Source organism: Mesoplodon densirostris, chromosome 12 (genome assembly GCF_025265405.1).
Source record: "Mesoplodon densirostris isolate mMesDen1 chromosome 12, mMesDen1 primary haplotype, whole genome shotgun sequence".
Lineage (NCBI taxonomy): Eukaryota > Metazoa > Chordata > Mammalia > Artiodactyla > Ziphiidae > Mesoplodon > Mesoplodon densirostris.
Window position 1 is genome coordinate 17,626,130 of NC_082672.1, and position 18,330 is coordinate 17,644,459.

An 18,330-nucleotide genomic window follows, 5' to 3' on the forward strand; every position below is an offset into this window, starting at 1 on the left:
TTCGTGAGAAGACCGTTCAGGGTCTCACGTGGAGTAGTGAAGATGAAAAGGAGGGGAACAAGGGAAAGTTGTAGAAGTAGGAGCAACAAGATTTGGCAGTTAGGTTTTGGAATCGTGGAAGAAGAGTGGGAATAAGAGGTAAAGGCTGCGTGAAGTGTGGAAAGTGGTCCCTAGGACAAAAGAGGGGACATATGGGCAAAGAACAGGTTGTCACAGTGAGAAGGAAGGATAAAGAAGGGGTGGTATGTTCTACCATAAGAATGTGCAGCTTGGGGTGACTGGAATCGCAATGAGCAGACATCAGACAAAAGACTGCAAACAGGGGCTTCCCTGGTGGTGCAGTGGTTGAGAGTCTGCCTGCCGATGCAGGGGACATGGGTTCGTGCCCTGGTCCGGGAAGATCCCACGTCCTGCGGAGCGGCTGGGCCCGTGAGCCGTGGCCGCTGAGCCTGCGCATCTGGAGCCTGTGCTCTGCAACGGGAGAGCCCACAACAGTGAGAGGCCCGTGTACCGCAAAAAAATAAAAAATAAAAAAATAAAAAGACTGCAAACAGGCAGGTCACCAGATGGGGGGATGGTGCAGACGGAGAGGCGTAGATGTGACGTGGGTGCCCGAGACAGTGGTTCAAAGCCACGGGTGGGGTAGGTATCTTGGGAGAACTTGCAGGCTGGATGAAAGCTCCAGGGGAACAACCAGAGTAAGGGGTGGGCAGGGAAGAAGGGAGCTGCCAAGAGTGGGCATAAAGTGCGGGGAGAGAAACTGGAAACCACAAAGTCATGGACGCTAAGGGCGGAGAGAGCAGCGTGGCCAAAGGGAAAATCAGTGCCAAATGCAACAAGCATCTGCGAGGGGGAGGGGCCTCGGACCTTGGGAAGGGCATCTCAGCAGGGAAGGAAGAGAGGAGTCCGGTTTTAGGGGAAAAGTTTAGCAACTAGGAGGGGAGAGAAATGGAATTACGGTTTGGGAGGATGGAGGGATTCTCATGGGGTGGAGAAGACGTGGCATGTACCAGTGTGCACTCACCCACTCACTCACGCATGTACCCAACATTACTGAAAGCCTTTTATGTAAAAGATCCTGGCCTTAGCGTGGGAGGTGACACACACACACACACACGCACGCACGCACACAGTCACCACCTAGGAGCACCCATAAGTGCAATCCGCTGCAACAGCAGCAGGAGAGCTCAGGGGTTACAGAGTCCAGCAGCAGGACGCTTCACCTCCATCTGCAAATCAGGGAAGACTTCTGGGAGAGGCAAGGCCAGAGCTGGGCTTTTAAGGTTGAATGGAAGAATTTCCCTGGCGGTCCAGTGGTTAAGACTCGGCGCTGCCAATGCAGGGGTCCCACATGCTACATGGCCAAAAATAATAAAAAGAAGGTTGAATAGAGCTTGCGCAGGTAAGGGGGGTGGGGAGGACGGCGAGAGTAGGGGACAGGGCACCCCACCAGAGGAGCAGCAATCAAGAGGCTCAGCGTCCGCGGGAGAATATGGCCCCTCTGAGAGATTGCAGGAGCTCCACCCACCTGGAGCAGATGGAGGGAGGAGGCATCCAGGCAGGCAGAGGGTGGATGACTGGGACGCAAGTAATCCAGAGAGTAGGTAGCAGGTGACGAGGCGGGGGGGGGGGGGGACCAAAGGGGACACATGAATGCCTGCTGGGGCTTCTCCCCTGGGGTCTAGAGGAAAGAGGAGGGGAAGACAGATTTTTGAGGGGGAAACAAGGAAAGTTGACACCTTCCAAAGAGTCACCAGGACTTCCCTGGCGGTCCAATGGTCGGGACTCCACACTTCCAATGCAGGGAGTGCAGGTTCGATCCCTGGTCGGGGAACTAAGATCCCACATGCCATGTGGCACGGCCAAAGAAAGAGTCACCAGCTTGCCAGATGAAACAGTTCCGAGAATGAAGCAAAGCCAAATGGAATAAATGCTTGCACAGAATATTTATAAACTCTATCCATCTTATCCGACCACAGAACACAGCTCTCTCCCTTTTATTATATCTTCCTCTTCCATCATGCTACTATATTTTGGGGGCTTTTTCACCACAGGTAATGAAAGAAAGGGAAACTACATCAGAGAATGTTCAACTCTAGTGAAAGTCTTAGTAGAAAAGAGTTTATAAATATTGGCTAAGGTGAGTTTTGAGATTTATTTTGGACCTTCCTGCCTCTATAGATAAATGAGAGACCCGGCTTATATAAGAATAAAATTTGCTCCTACTTCCAAGGGAAACCGAAGTGGAGGTTTTAACTGCTGCTATTTACATAGTGCTCAATGCACCTCTCACCTCTCTATCTGCCTAAGCAATACAACTACAGGTACTTTGGAATTAGACCTTAGTGGTTAGGAGCATGAATTCTTAAGTGGGAGCCAATCTGGGATCTGTCACATATTAGCTGTGTCGCCTTGGGCCATTTATCAACCTCTCTGTGCCTCAGTTTCTGCATCTGTCAATGGGAATAAGAGCACCCAGAACAGTGCCCTGTGCTCATAGCTGGTGCTCTGGGAACAGATGCTGCATGAAGAAATGAGTAGGGTAAAGTGGAGTGTGTCGTACAGGGTTTCTAGGAAAGCTTTGTAAGGGAAGTGCCTTTGGGTTTTTGCCCTTTTACCTTCTTCCCTTTACCCTGCTTCTCCTTCCCTCCTGGTAGATGCAGCAGCATTTTAAAACTGGAGGGAGGGAGGGAGGGAGGGAGGGAGGGAAAGGGGAAAGGGAAAGGGAAAGGGAGAGGACAGTCTGAGTTCCTGAAGGCTTGCTTGAGCCACAGTGCCAGCCCTGGACCTACCCATGAACAAGAATGTATCTAGTGAACCTTGTATTAGTTTATGCCACTACTTGTCAGTTACCTGTCACTAAACTTTGTTGACTGAAGAAAAACACACAACATAAAAGTTGCAAGTTAAGTTTTATTTGGAGATCTTACTGAAGACTATAGCCCAGGGGACAGCCTCTCAGAGAGCTCTGAGGAACAGATCCTAAGAGACAAGGGAGGAACCAGGATATATAGGATTGTTTTTTTCCTTTTTGGCTGAGAAAAAAACGCATAGTTGAACATCAAAAGATTACTACTAATCACCAAAAAAAACCAGACATTTCAAGTTAATTATTTTAGTGGCTTTCTACGTATGAGAAGATGCAAGAATCTGGGCTCACTGAAATTATTCCTTAGGAATGCATCTTAACTAATAGGGCCAGGATCCAAAGCACAGAATGTCTCCTGGTTTTTCTCCATACAGAATTCCCTGGGGTGGGAGGCACTGCAGTGGCTGACGGCTCCATCTTTACAGAACTGGGATGGAGGCACCACATTCCCTGCCTACACCCACTCCGAATAGGTAGTTACAAAGATGTTTTCCAACAAAAACGGCTTGCTCTGTTATTCTTGAGAATAACTGGTGAGTAACAAAAATTTTAACTAACATTCACCTTTTCAACCAGTCAACACAAATCCAAGATTGGTGTAATAAAGTGGATAGTCTCATCAATAGGCAATGCAAATAGATATAAATAGAAGAGGTTCAAATTAAAGCTCCTTTGGCCTCCTTTATTATATTTTCAGTGAAAGCATATGGAGAGCCCACGGACTGTAAGAAAATAAGGATGAATGGGGACTCTGTCACACTGCGAAGGGGGGTGGGAGGGGGGCAGCTGGCAGGTCCATTCTCTCTCTCTCTCTCTCTCTCTCTCTCTCTCTCTCTCCATCCATCCCTCCATCCACCCCTGCTTTCACCATGCAGGCCCTGCACATCTAGACGCCAGATGGGCCAAGCCAAATAGAGCCCAAGCAGCCCCCTACTTGTCAGGCTACCCAGGCGCTGTCAGGTCAGGTATATTAGAATTCTCACTGCTGGTCTCCCCCCCACAAAACCCACCTCCTGGGTGTTTTCTTGCCAGAGTTATATTCCTGTAACTTAAGACTTTAAACCTTGTGAAATGCAAAATACCACTGGGAGAGGTGATGTATTTTTTAGAAAACAGATATTTGCATCATAATTAATGCCTAATACTTTTCTTACAACAGGTTTAACTGGGGGAGAAGGGAGGGCAGGGGTGCTGAGGACCCTGAGACCACTGTGAGGAGAGGGGGGACTGGATCCGGAAGGGCCCATCAACCTCTCAGCTCCCCTGTTACCTGCTGCCATCATCTATGCCTCTGCTTCTAAGGCGGTGCTGCTGTTGGATTTGTCCACTTTTGTTTACTGAGTTCTCCTGCCTTTTGAATAAAAAGTAGAAGAAACCATCTGCCAATAAAACAACACTGCTGACTCAGAAGGATATTCTGGTTGGCAGATACTCTGCAGACACTCACCAGACACAACCGAACTGGTTTGCCAGGTCGTCCTCCAGGGCTTGAAAAATTACCAGCAAGGATTTTCACTTGAAGAATAGCAGGATTTTGCATTTCAAAGTACTTGCATTTTCAAGTAGAAAAATACAAATAATTCAATATAAACACTACATCAAACCTACTCAGATTATAATCTGACCTTGAGCGTCCAGGGTGATACCTCATGTTTAAAAGGACAAAAACAAAAAACAAAAAACTTTGGAAGATTTAAATCCAAAATAATCATCAATTTCAGAATAAGTATCACCATTTTGCGGCCATCACAGTAAAAACTGATTCAGGCAAGAACCATTAAAAGAATCTAAAACCATTAGGTAAAAATTTAATGAGGAACAAGACATTTACATAGTCTCAGATTACCTCCCCACAGAATATTTATTAATTACAAGAGAAAATTGTAACTTCTTAGAAGAAACCTGACAGACATCACTCTAACCAAAAGATCAGAATTAATATCACCAACGATGGGACAAACTGACATCATGATGTAATGCACTGTGGAGGCCACAGCACCAGAAATGCATTACCTGGATCGTAAAAAAAAAACAAGAAACAAAAAAAAACCCAGATCAAGAAACATTTCACAAGACACCTAGCCTACACTCTCAAAAAAAATCACAAAGAAAAGCCAAGAAAGCCTTTCAGATTAAATGTGTAAGAGACACGACATGTAAATGCCATGAGTAATTTTTTTTAAAGTGCTGGATTGAAAAAAAAATGCTATAAGAATTATTATTGTGACAACTAGAGAAAGCTGAATATTAACTGTATATTCGGAAAATCACTATTAAATATTTTAATTTGGTAATTATATTGTGGTTCTCTATTATAAGATTGTCCTTGTCTTAAGAGATACAAGCTAAAGTATTTAGGAGTGAGGGTCATGAGGTGTGCAACTTAGTGAAGTAACAGTAAAAATTAATGATATTACATAAGTGTGTGTATGTGTGTAGAAGGGAGAGACCAAGCATGCAGATTGGTGAGTCTAAGTAAAAGTTATATGGGAGTTCATCACACAATTCTTGTAACCTTTCTGTAAGTTAAAAAACTTTTCAAAAGTTTTTTATTTTAATTAAAAAAAAAGTGTCATTGTTTTCGAAAACCATTTAAAGGGAAGTGGAGGATGAAATGGATTGAAATTTTCAATTCTTTAGAAACAACTAAATTTAAATAAACTATTGAATTTACCAGAAGCAGAGCGGTAGTATTACAGATGGAGGTTGGGGATTGTCAGCAGCAGTGTGTGTGTGTGTGTGTGTGTGTGTGTGTCTCAAAATTGTTAACCTCAGGAGGCTGTCAGTCTTTCTCTGGGCCACAAGCGTCATGCCACATTTTACTAAGTGGAGGATATAAACACAGAAAGAATGACTACCTACAATTGAGGGGAAGGAGAAATACCCAGCCTAAATAAGATGAGTACAAATTTGGTGACTTGGTGAGTCACTTCCTCTTAGGAGGAAAGGCAAACATTTCTTGCCCACTGAAAGATTCAGAGAGTCTGAGAGATCACCTGAGTTCTCAGCCTGAATCACATGCCATTTAGGTAGCAAACCAGGTCAGAGAAGCCCACGGCCCCTTCACTCAGTGTTTCTGCCCACACTCGGTTCAACACCACCGTCGTACCTCCAATTTCAAAATCAATGTCGACTCAGCTCTCTTCGCTATTTCAGCCTCCACACTACTAAGTTCCTGGGAGAATACATGCAACAAAGACAAAGGAAATTCCTATTTACTGCACATTTACCTTCCAACCTTGAGTGGGCAGTGGCCTTGGTTTTCTTTTGCTAATCACCCCTAACATTCCTCAGGCCTGATCCAAAGCAGCTTAGTGAGAACTGAAGCTTTGGCACACAGCAGCCTTCCCTCCTGGAAGCCGCGTCTGTGCCAGCAGCACACACACGTGGATGGATTACGCAGAGCTGTGCTGTAAAGCACACACACGCTCGCCTAACGTGTGCTTTTCATTCCAGAAATACTTGATGCCTAAACCACTTCTACGCCTCTCTTGGCCTGAAACAGTATGAGTGGCTCTGCCAGAGGAAGTGTCTGTTTAAAGATGTGGACTTTCTCAAAAGTTCTTTACCTCAGAAAATCATAAATAGAACATGCTACCATAATTATGATAGAATAAAGTAGAAGAGGGAAAGGTTATAGGGAAAAAAATTTTTTTGCTTTGTTTTGTTTTTAACTGGCCAAAAAGAAATACTGGAAATATAAGATGTAACATAGAATTATCTCCCATGAGAGTAAAAATTACAGGGTCCAAGTTAGGACAAGGAGGCAAACATACTCCCTTTAACAGGAAACGGTAGTGAGCCTTTGTCATCTCTGTCACAAGCATTTATCTTTGTTTTAAGGTCACCCACCAAAGCAAGGTGCATAGAGGGTACTGTAATCACTGTTTTATTCTGGAATGTATTCTATTTTTGTACTTCACTTCCTTATGACTGTCATCCTATATCAAAAACCAGTGTAAAAGAAGAAAACCATTTTGGTTGACTTAGCTGTCCTTTTCCTTTTCTACGTGCTCACTTTCAGATATTTAAGCTCACTTACCATAAGGAGTGTAAAATCAATTAACGCTTTGCAGAATCCTCTGCATCACCAATTGAATTACGAAACACACTCATCCATCTACACACACACACACACACAGATACACACCATGTAAGGAAAATGACATCAAGCTCTGTAGTACATACACAATATGATCACCCATTTCACGTCCCTCAGGATGGACCTAAAAGACACCTTAGAAATTCTGCTCCTGGACAGAAGGAAGAAAACTTACTTTCTTTCCACTTCTGGTGTTGACACGGTGCTACTGAAGCCCAGTGACTCCTAGGAGAGAAGATTCACAGTGTCAGTGTAGGCAGAACAGCAGGCTTCATCTGATTTCTACATAATACCACTTAAAAAAAAAAAAAGGACAGAAGCAAAAATAGATGATTAAAGTCACTGTGCTTACTTCAATCTGGGACCGCAGCTGAAGTGACGTTGGGCTGGCTTCGGGTTTCTCCTAAAACAGAACAGATGCTGGTTTAATGAGACTTCCAAACGTGGCATACACCAGAAGACAAATAGTTGTGTAAGAAGAGATGGGGGGATTTGGAAAATGCTAGGGTACTGTGGGAATAGATGGAGGAGATAAACAGATTTTCCGGAAAAACTATTTTTAAAATGAGAGCCATACCCTTTTAAAATTGAACTGTTTTCCAAACTTCATCACTTGACACTGTTGATAATTTTACTGCAGAAGAAAAAAGCACCATCTAACTGAAGGGTACTAAGAGTTAATGGTGAAATGATGCTCTGGATGTGATTAGACCGTCATCAGGACACAGAATTTACTATGATCCATTTGTGCCATAAAGTCATAAAGAAGAAGCAGAGAACTCAAAACAGTTTTAGAGATAAAGTCATAGAGTATAACACGCATTTTATGGTTAAAAAAAAAAAAACCTGTATCCCCTTCTAAAGAAAAAAAAGAGAGATAACCTGTTGCCTGTGATAAAAAATAATATATTGAAATAAGCTTTGACAACAAAACAGGATAATTACACTATTAGAAGTGTTAGAATATGCCATAAGAAAATGAGAGTGATACTAGTAAATAGAGCACAGAGCACCGCACTGATAATTTTTCCTAAGTAGAGAAAATTTTTAAATCTAAATAGGTGCTAAAGCGGAGGTTCGCATCAAAGTGTGATCCAAGTCCAGGGGGGTCCCCGGCTGATCAGCAAGTCATAAGCAGGATGATGGGCAGTTTTAGAGGAAGGAGTAATATCACTAATGTTGTACAAGTTTGGACTATCAGATTAAGTATGAGTTTTTCAATAATTCTCCTGGGTTCTTTTTTTTTTTTTTTTTTTTTTTTTTTTTGCGGTACGCGGGCCTCTCACTGTTGTGGCTTCTCCCGTTGCGGAGCACAGGCTCCAGATGCGCAGGCTCAGTGGCCATGGCTCACGGGCCCAGCCACTCCGCGGCATGTAGGGATCTTCCCGGACCGGGGCACGAACCTGCGTCCCCTGCATCGGCAGGCGGACTCTCAACCACTGCGCCACCAGGGAAGCCCTCCTATTGGGTTCTTAATGATTGCTATCTTCTTCACGACTGTATGTGCACTATATGAAGGCTGTTTTGTTGGTCTCAGCTAACATTCAGGAAATGGAGGCAGATCATCCAAATTACGAATTCTCAATTGCATCTAATTGTTCATTTTTTTTTCAGGTTGCTTATTTCATCATTAGCACAACTGCAAATCTAGACCAATATTTTAAAACTTAGCAATGAAACAGTAACGTAAGTGTAACTCGGAGTGAAAGTATAAATGTAAACAAGGTAACAGGAATCCAGTACAAATACAGAAGATAAAATGAATGTGTTGGGGTGATTAAATCTGAGAACAGGATGATGTGGACAAGCAGACCACAGGAGAAAAGTGTTTAATGGACCGGCAACCCACTCACCTCCAGTCCCAGGACCTTATTTGTTATGAAAAAATATCAGAGTGGTGTGAAGCCCCAATGAACTTCTCTTTGGTTAACATCCTCCTGGTTTTTATTGCCACCTTTGTTTATAATGATCAAATTTATATTCTGTCGCAAAACAATGTATGGAAATGTTTGAGTTACATTCCAAGTCCAATTGGTATGATGTCAGACACAAGTGCAATCAACAAAGGGGATATGTATTTCAGAGGTTCTTGGTGCTTAGAAACTAATCACGATGCCCTGATACCTAACCTCTTAGCATCACATAGAGAAATTTACAAACTTAAACAACTGGAGGTAAGCAACGGTATAGCCTGCAATTTTTTCATCTTAAGTCTTCCTATTCAGGAGTCGGTATGGAAGCCTCGGCATTCTGACACAATTCTGTTAGTTCCTCTGAAATGGTCCCTCTAACACCCAACTCCATAACCGTCAACACAAAGTAACTGATTCGACTCTCTTCCCCTCCTCCTCTGTTCTTAACTTTCTTCATACTCTAAGTCTCTACATTACTCAGTAACGTAGACCATGTTAGGAAGTTACCTGCTTTTATTGTCCATTTTTATCTGCACTTTTCTAATAAATTTTATTTATTGAGTGCATCACTTGTTACTCCACACCATAAACCCAATGTTTACGGTATATTATACAAAATGTACCCGTTCCTGCATACAAAGCTGATGCTTGTTAACAATCATATTAAATGTTCGATGATCTGGAACTAATATTCTAAACAATTCGTTTTCACATGTTAGTTTGTCACTTATAATAGACATTTGACTGTGCTGTAGCTACTTAGGAAATTGGTTGGATGTGTAGTTTGATATATAATGTATTAAAATTCACCCCATTAAAATAATGGACACAGTTATTGTTTCCATGCAGAACATCTGTTTTATCAGGAACAGGATATGTTTAACAGGAGATCTTGCACAATGTTTCTAGTGGGTTTTTTTTCTTTTTCCCCAGAACATGCCACAAAGTAATGTTGTTCAGAGCAAACATTATTAATTTCATCTCTCAAGGAGAGATGACCATCATTGTTAAGAGGCATTTCTTAGAGTAAACGTATCCTAAAGTAAAAATATTACACAACTGAGGAGAAGCTTGTAAAATTATCCACTAAGTTAAGGACCCATAAGATGTTTGGTGAGAAAACAGAAGGGACTATGGGCAAAATTCCATCATTATGACATTGATGGATGTCACATGATATTAATGACAAACATACAAAAGACTATCATTCTATCATGTTCTTGTGAATGTGATGAAACCCATGTGGACCTACCATCTAGCCTAAGAAATGGAACATTACAAATAAGAGTTAAAGCTAGCAGGTGTTCTGACGTACACTTGGATAAAACACCTTATGTACAGAGCATGAAACAAATCTTGAAAATGGGTCATACACACTTAAGGAAAAAGTGCTGGACAACTTTTTATTCTGTTTATCTCTAAAAAAAATTAGATTTTTTTTCACAGCACAGTGTGAAATGAAAAAGTGTGATAGAGTCAGACAGAAGAAGCACCCGTCATGTGTGCAGCAATAAAAGGTATTTGCTTATGTAATTCAGAAGGACAGATTCAGGTCAGAATGGGCAGAGAATTTGCAGCAACATGGATCGATCTAGAGATTATCATACTCAGTGAAGTAAGTCAGACAGAGAAAGTCAAACATCCTGTGATATCACTTATATGTGAAATCTAAAAAAACCTGATACAAATGGACCTATTTACAAAACAGAAACAGACTCACACAAAGCAAACTTATGGTTATGAAAGGGGGTAGGGGAAGAGGAATAAATTAGGAGTTTGGGATTGACAGATACACACTACTATACATAAAATGGATAAAGAAAGTCCTACCGTATAGTACAGGGAACTATATTCAATATCCTGTGATAAACCATAATGGAAAAGATTCTGAAAAAGAATATATATATATATACATATACATATACATATATATACATATACATATATATATATATATATATATATATATATATATATATATATACAAATAACTGAATCACTTTGCCGTACACCCAAAATGAACACATTGTAAATCAACTATACTTCAATTTTAAAAAATTAAAAGAACTATCGGGAAAAGAAAAAAAAAAGAATGGGCAGAGAAAGGCTCCTTGACATCCCTCTTCCCTGTCCAGCCCCCAGATTAGGCAGGCCCCTTCTCTGCTCCCAATTCAACCAGTGTAATAAAGGGGCAGGAAGCCATGGTTCTGGAGTTCCAGCAGAAGGAAGTCCTGATGAAGTGGGGAGGTGGAGTAAGAAGAATTAAAGAGACGCACCTGATTGCCCAGCCACTAACTACTTTATTCTGGGACTAATGGATGGTCTACAATACAATTCCTGATTTGGAAGTCATCACGTTGATGGAAATAATAAAAATTGTGAATACCATCAAAATCACTGAGTATGTATGTATCTTTTGGGCATGTTATGAGAAGTGATGATCCCTGAGAAATAAGATTCTTCTCTCTCTCACTAACATATTCTGACGGTTCCAGTTGCTACTGCTGTGTAACAAATCATCCCAAACTTAGTTACATAAACCAACAAGAATTTTGTTTTGCTCACAGATTCTGCAGGTAAGAATTCAGGAAGGGCATGGAAGAAAAGGCTTATCTCTGCTCTATGATGTCTTCCTCAGCTGGGAAGATTCAAAGGGGGTGGGGGGTGACTTGATGGTTGGAGCCATAATTATCAGAAAGCTCACTTACGCACATGTCTGAAGGCTGATGCTGGCTAACAGCTGGGACTGAAGCAGGAGGTATCAGCTGAACACCTATACATGGGTGCTGCCAGAGAGAGAATACCAAGAGAACCAGGCAGAAGTGTATTACCTTTTTTTAAGAAAAGTTACAATTTATTTTTATTTTTATTTTATATTGGAGTATAGTTGATTAACAATGTTGTGTTAGTTTCAGGTGTACAGCATCCATTATCCATATACACATATAGAAATACACTATCTATAACGGAATCACTTTGCTGTATACCTGAAACTAACACAACATTGTTCATCAACTATACTCCACTATAAAATAAAAATTAAAATAAGATATATAACCAAAAGAGCCTATGTATAGCACAGGAAACTCTCCTCAATATTTTGTAATAACCTAAATGGGAAAAGAATTTGAAAAATAATAGATATATGTATATGTATTACCTATTATAACATAGCCTCATACAGTGTCACTTCTGCTGGACCCACAAGCCCTTCCGGAGGCAAGAGTCTGAGCCCCATCTCTCATGTGGAGGAGGGTCAAAGTTACATGGTAAGAAGGGCGCTGGGATGGGAGGTATCATTAGGCTGTTTGGAAACTACAGTCCACCATACTGACTGCCAAGGAGATGGGAGTTCAGGTTTTGAAACCAGGAATGAGATGAGACTATTTATTCTTGACAATGTCCTGAAACATTCTTTTGTGATTTTTATAGAGTTTACTCAAGCAGCATATCATGGCAATATATTTCATCCCGAACTTATCACATAAAACAAAAAAGAAGCAGACACAGATACACAGAACAAACTAGTGGTTACCAGTGGAGAGAGGGAAGGGAGGAGGGGCAATAGAGGGGTAGGAGGGAAAAAGAGTTATTAATGGTATTGTATGACATCATGTGTGTGAAACGTTTGAAAATTGTAAAGCACTATTGAATTTTTTTAAAAGTTGAAGTATCACAGTGTTTTAGGCTACAGTTATTATGTGTCTCTTATTTCAAACTTATTATAGAAAATCTCAAATATACAAAAGGAAGGAGAACAGTATATATAACAACCTCCCAAATGCTTCTTACCTAGCATCAACAATTATCTACTCATCAGGATCAACTTTGTTCCATCCATACCTTCACCATAATTCAGCTCCACCCTTTTACTTTGAAGAAAATCCCACACACCGTATCGTGAAATATCACAATTTTTTTTTTGTGTGTGTGCAGGATCTTACTTCCCCGACCAGGGATCAAACCCGGGCCCCCTGCAGTGAAAGCATGGAGTCCTAACCACTGGACTCCCAGGGAATTCCCTCACAATTTTCAATGTTAAGGTTTAGCTATCAGGGTTTCTTACATCCTAACTGTGGCTCAGTCTTGAGCAAATGGCTCAATTATCAGGAATTCGACTCTTTCCTAGCACTGGAAAACTTTCTTTGGTCACTGCAAAAAAAAAAAAATCACTTTCAACAAATTTAAATATTCCATCTGAATGTTGCAAAAGAATATGAAGAAACACACTCCAACTTGAACACAACCACAGAGTTCATTAGAGAAGGACTCACTACTGTTTACCAGGTATAAATCTATCATCCTAATACTTTTTGAGTATGATATGCTCATTGACTTTGCTCTTGACAGAGTATTCTAAGCAGTATTTTATGAGAAATAACTCCAAACGTTGGTCCATGTTCAATATGGGCATCCAGAGAGCCACACAACACTGGAAGCTGAGCCTGAACCTGTAATTGTAGGTTAGGGTATCATAACTTGGTTAAAGTTTAAAAAATTTAAAAAGAAAGTGGATGTATGGAACTTGACCTATGAATTAAACTGCTTATCATTAAGCAACATGTGTATGCCTTAGTTAAGAATGACAAATATCATTAACATTACAAATTCTTAGTGAGTTTGTAAATTACAAATGCTTAAGGAAACCTCCCTAACTTAATGAAGCATTAACAGAGAAAGCCAAAGCAAAATATAAATATTGCCCAACATGGGTGCATGTAAGTATGTGCATAGGAAAAGGTCTGAGAGGATCTACACTTCTATTCTCTTTGCCGCTTTTTACCAGCATGTAATCTTGCATTACCTTTATTATTTATTTTTCTAACAATGGAAAATCAGCTTAAAAATACAATCTCCAAACCAGACTTACAGTGGTGATAATTTTGCAATACATACAAATATCACATACAAATATCAAATATTATGTTGTACTCCTGAAAGTAACATGATGTTTACCCCTCCTGCTTTTCCAACTGTAAAGTTCATTTGGCTTTGAGCACTGGCAGCATTGAGGGAGGGAGAGATGTGGCGGAGGGTATGTCAGTTATACTTCAATTTTTTTTTTAAGTTGTAATAATAGTATTATAAATAGTAAGAAAGGAAGAAAAAAGGTTTTAAAATTAAACAAATTTAAAAACAAATGATTACTTATGATATCATATCATAAGTATATCATATGATATTACTTATATGTGGAATCTAAAAAAAGATACAAATGAACTTATTTAGAAAACAGAAAGAGACTCACGGACATAGAAAACAAACTTATGGTTACCAAACGGGAAAGATGGAGGTGGTAAATTTGGAGTTTGGGATACAGCTACACAATACTATATATAAAACAGATAGGGATTTCCCTGGTGGTGCAGTGGTTAAGAATCTGCCTGCCAATGCAGGGGACACCGGTTCGATCCTTGGTCCAGGAAGATCCCACTTGCTGTGGAGCAACTAAGCCCGTGTACCACAACTACTGAGCCCGTGCGCCATGACTACTGAAGCTTGCGTGTCTAGAACCTGTGCTCTGCAACAAGAGAAGCCACCACATTGAGAAGCCTAAGAACCGCAACGAAGAGTAGCTTCCGCTCACCGCAATTAGTGAAAGCCCGCAGGCAGCAACAGACCCAAAGCAGCCAAAAATAAATACATATTTTTTAAAAAAAGGATAAACAACAAGGTCCTACGGTATAGCACAGGGAACTATATTCAGTATCTTGTAATAACCTATAATGGAAAAGAATCTGAAAAAGAATATATATACATACATATATATATAACATATTGAATCACTTTGTTGCACACCTGAAACATTGTAAATCAACTATACTTCAATTTTTTAAAAAATAAATAAATAATTAGTTAGTTATAAAAATTAAAAATTTTAAACTGCAATCTCCAGATTCTATATGTTTTTAAATTATCTACATGTATATGTTTATAAATGTATGAGAAAACATCTGAAAGGATTCCTAAACACCAATGATAGTTCCTGCAAAGGCCACTGTATTTCTGAACTTTTAACATATTTTAAAGCACATATTAATTTTGTATTTTTTAAACATAATAACCATTCTAAAAAATTAAATCTGATAATAATTTTAGTTTTACCTCAACAATAAAAATTAAAACTTAAGCAATATCAGAACTTAATTTGTCAAATTAGGCCATGCCCTGTATAAAATTCTTCAAGTGTTAAAATTTTTAATAACTACTGTCATAAAGCTATGCATGAATTCTATGTTTAACAATAAAGGTCCATGATGATTTTAGAAATAATCTCATATTCATAATTTGAATGAAAGAGACTAAACCATAGTATCATACAGTTTTTTTAGAAAGGAATCAGATGACAAAATTACTAGGGGAGAAAACCTCAAATCCATTTCTTATCAACTTGGACAATTTCTGGAAATAGTTCCCTAAATGTTTATTACGTCTAACATAGAAGCAAAAAAAAAGAACAAATGTTTCGAGATGAAATCAGTGGTTTGCCAAAACCAGAACCAGAACCAAAACCAAAACATGAGAGCACACGTGTGCTTTCACCAGCTTGGGCATGTGCATGTGTGCCCAAACACAGGCAACACACACACACACACACAAACACACTATAAGGTCACACCAGTAGGGCATGGGTCAAATAGAAAACTAAGGTTCTGACCCTGATAGGCTACATTTTCACTCTGAAGTGCTACAACCTACTGTGTAATACACCAGCGTCAAAAACCCACTCAGGGCAGAGTAGGACCAGGAAAGCAAGTATCCTGCCCTCATCCTCACCCCAACTTTGTTTGCACGTTCTTGTGGAAATCCACACCTCTCCCTCCCTTAATGCTGGCAGTGCTGGAAGCCAAATGAACTTTACAGCTGGAAAAGCAGGAAGGCTAAACCCCTCTCCTATTCCAAAAGCGGAGAGGAAGAACCTCAGGCGCCCACCAGCTCTGCTTGGCATCAAGTTCTCCTCCTCCACCGTGGGTACAGGAAGGAGGACTCGAAAAAAGTGAAAGGACTGAGTGCTTACAACTTTCAGCTACAAGTGAAACGCCACAGGCTCTTATTAATGTGTTCAATTAATGGAGGGAACCAAGCTCTGAACTGCTGGGCAAAGTTGCTGCTGGTGGTCGATTTTAAGACGCATGTGGCATCTCTCACTTGACAAGAAGACTGAAGTGGTGGTACCTCCCGTTGGCTGAGTCTTCTCCCCTCTTGTCTGACTCCTCCATTCCAGCCCATCAGTGTGGCATGTGTTCATTTTCCCAGGATTTAAACCTCAATGTTTTCTTAGGCGTTTTCTCACTCCCCATCACATCAGCTACTAGGAGCTGCTGCTTTTCCCTTCACATGGCTTCTTGCATCCAGCCAACCTATTCCATTCCCACAGACACCAGCTTCTTTGCAGTCCTCCCCTCACAGACCTGGACCGCGCTGCACAGCAGAGTGGGAGGTGATGACGTCAAGCTGGGAGAATTGAGTTCCAGTCCGGCTCCCACTTTAGACCTCCATTTTATTTTATTGGGTTTTTCCAATGGCAATGAAAGAGAAATGGACCATTTGATTATCTTTAAGTTCCTTTTGGACTCTAAAACCCCAGGATGGAGCAGTGTCATGCCCATTCAAGCACTACTGTCCATTAAATCTTCTTGAAATCCTAATGTTATGTCCTTGCTATTTAAAGTGTTTCATGTATCATGAGCATTAGAATCACCTGGAAGCTTGTTAGAAAGGCAGTCTTGGGCCCCACCCCAGACCTCCTGAATCAAAATCTGCATTTTACCAAGATCCCCAGGTGATCCGTTTGCTCATGTCACTTTGAGAAGCACACTGTTTTGCACTTTTTGTCATTTCTCCATTCCAAAATTTTCCCAAAATGTGGGAACACAATACCAACAGGATAAAGTCCACATTTCTGAAGGAGAGGCCATTTGGCCGACAGGCCGGATCATAAACCGGGTGCTGGGTCCAATGGCTTAGAGACCGGGCGCCGGGTTCAATGTCCCCTGAGTGCTTGCTGTCCTAGTAGTTTCCCTTCTGCTTCCTTTCCACCCAAACCCTAGTCAGGCTTCAGATCCAGCTACAAACCCACCTCCGATCAAACCTGCGCTGCCCAACTGTGCCTTAAATGCCATTCCTGAGGGTCTCCCTACGTGTAGCTACTCTTCTGCTCGCTTATTTGCATCGTATTCCCTCAACTAGACCGTAAATGCCTTCTTAACAGGGATTCATTGTACCCACAGACAGACAGGCACCCAGACAGACAGACACACACACACACGCACACACAGAGGCTCACAGTCCCACAAAAACTATTCAGCACTTATTATGGACCAAGCCCCATGTGAAGTGCTAAAAAGGCAGCAGTGAACCAGACAAGGGTCCCTCTCCTCATGGCTGTTACTTTCTGAACAAGAGAAATGGCTATCTATTGGCCTGATTTGTTTAAACTGGATTACTCTGTCGGTAATTCTGACTCTTCCATTATTTTTTCATTCCAGTCCTACTGAGTGGGACATGTGTTTTCACGCTTTAAGATTTCTTTCGGGTTGCAGAGTTACATCAGTAAGTAAAAGCAATTCAACAAATATTCTCAAAAAGATCTACAACTTAGACCTATAAGAACTTAAAAAGACCATGTTAAGGTATTGAAGCACTTTTAGGGTAAAATCTGTAGTGGTCTGTGTGTTCTAAATTCGGTCCCACAGGTTGTCATATCTTATTTTACCTAAGTCGTTCATAGGTGAAACAGGAAACGTTAGTCATTTTCAGGCTCCTGTAAATAAGCTCACTGCCCAGCATACCAAATTTTTTCTAATGAGTGAAAGTGAATGGAAAATGACTCTCACCCCACCACATCAAAGAAGAAATGTTCCAAGGAAAAAGCTTTTTTTTTTCACAGTTGAACGCTATTACACTAACTGCAGCCTTAAAACCCAACTATAATGAACAGATCAGTGAATTTCTATAAGCGTTGATAAGAAACCAAAAGTGGCAATTTCCACCTAGCCATTACTGCTCTGTGGTAATTGAGTCTCCTTGCTGCATTAGCCCATGTTCTCTAAGCATTTGTTACATATTTATTAGACCTCTCCACATTCCAAAAAATGACTTAAAATGCCTGATAAAACTAAAGTGCAATGTTGCCTGATAACGTTAAAAAACTAATGTAAATGATACAAAGAGGGAGAAAAATCAAGATTGTGTAGTAAAACTGGTCCATGAATTAGGTTAGTTCACAAAATTCAGGTTACGGATTCTACACTAAAGACAGACCACACATTTGGGGCTAAGCTTCTAATGTTTAATGCAAAGGAGACATGATCGGTTAGGTTGACATTATCCATCATGAGAATGAGAATTTCTCCTCTGGCTTCTGGCAGAGAGGACACCATATCACACTGACCAACGTCACAAGCCACGCCCCTGCAGAACTGTCCCACAAGTGCTTTAACTTC

The 18,330-nt window shown here is 40.7% G+C and overlaps 1 protein-coding gene across 4 annotated transcripts in view; it reads right to left on the reverse strand.

The window, feature by feature from the left end:
* The window catches only part of SASH1 (SAM and SH3 domain containing 1), a 266,274-nt gene that overhangs the window by 99,588 nt on the left and 148,356 nt on the right, over positions 1 to 18,330 (reverse strand). For all 4 annotated transcript variants that reach the window (XM_060114659.1, XM_060114657.1, XM_060114660.1 and 1 more), the window contains exons 3-4: positions 7,324 to 7,374; positions 7,147 to 7,196 (exon numbers count right to left, since the gene is read on the reverse strand). In XM_060114659.1, the coding sequence (XP_059970642.1) occupies positions 7,147 to 7,196; positions 7,324 to 7,374 (101 nt within the window). The remainder of the gene's footprint in view (positions 1 to 7,146; positions 7,197 to 7,323; positions 7,375 to 18,330) is intronic.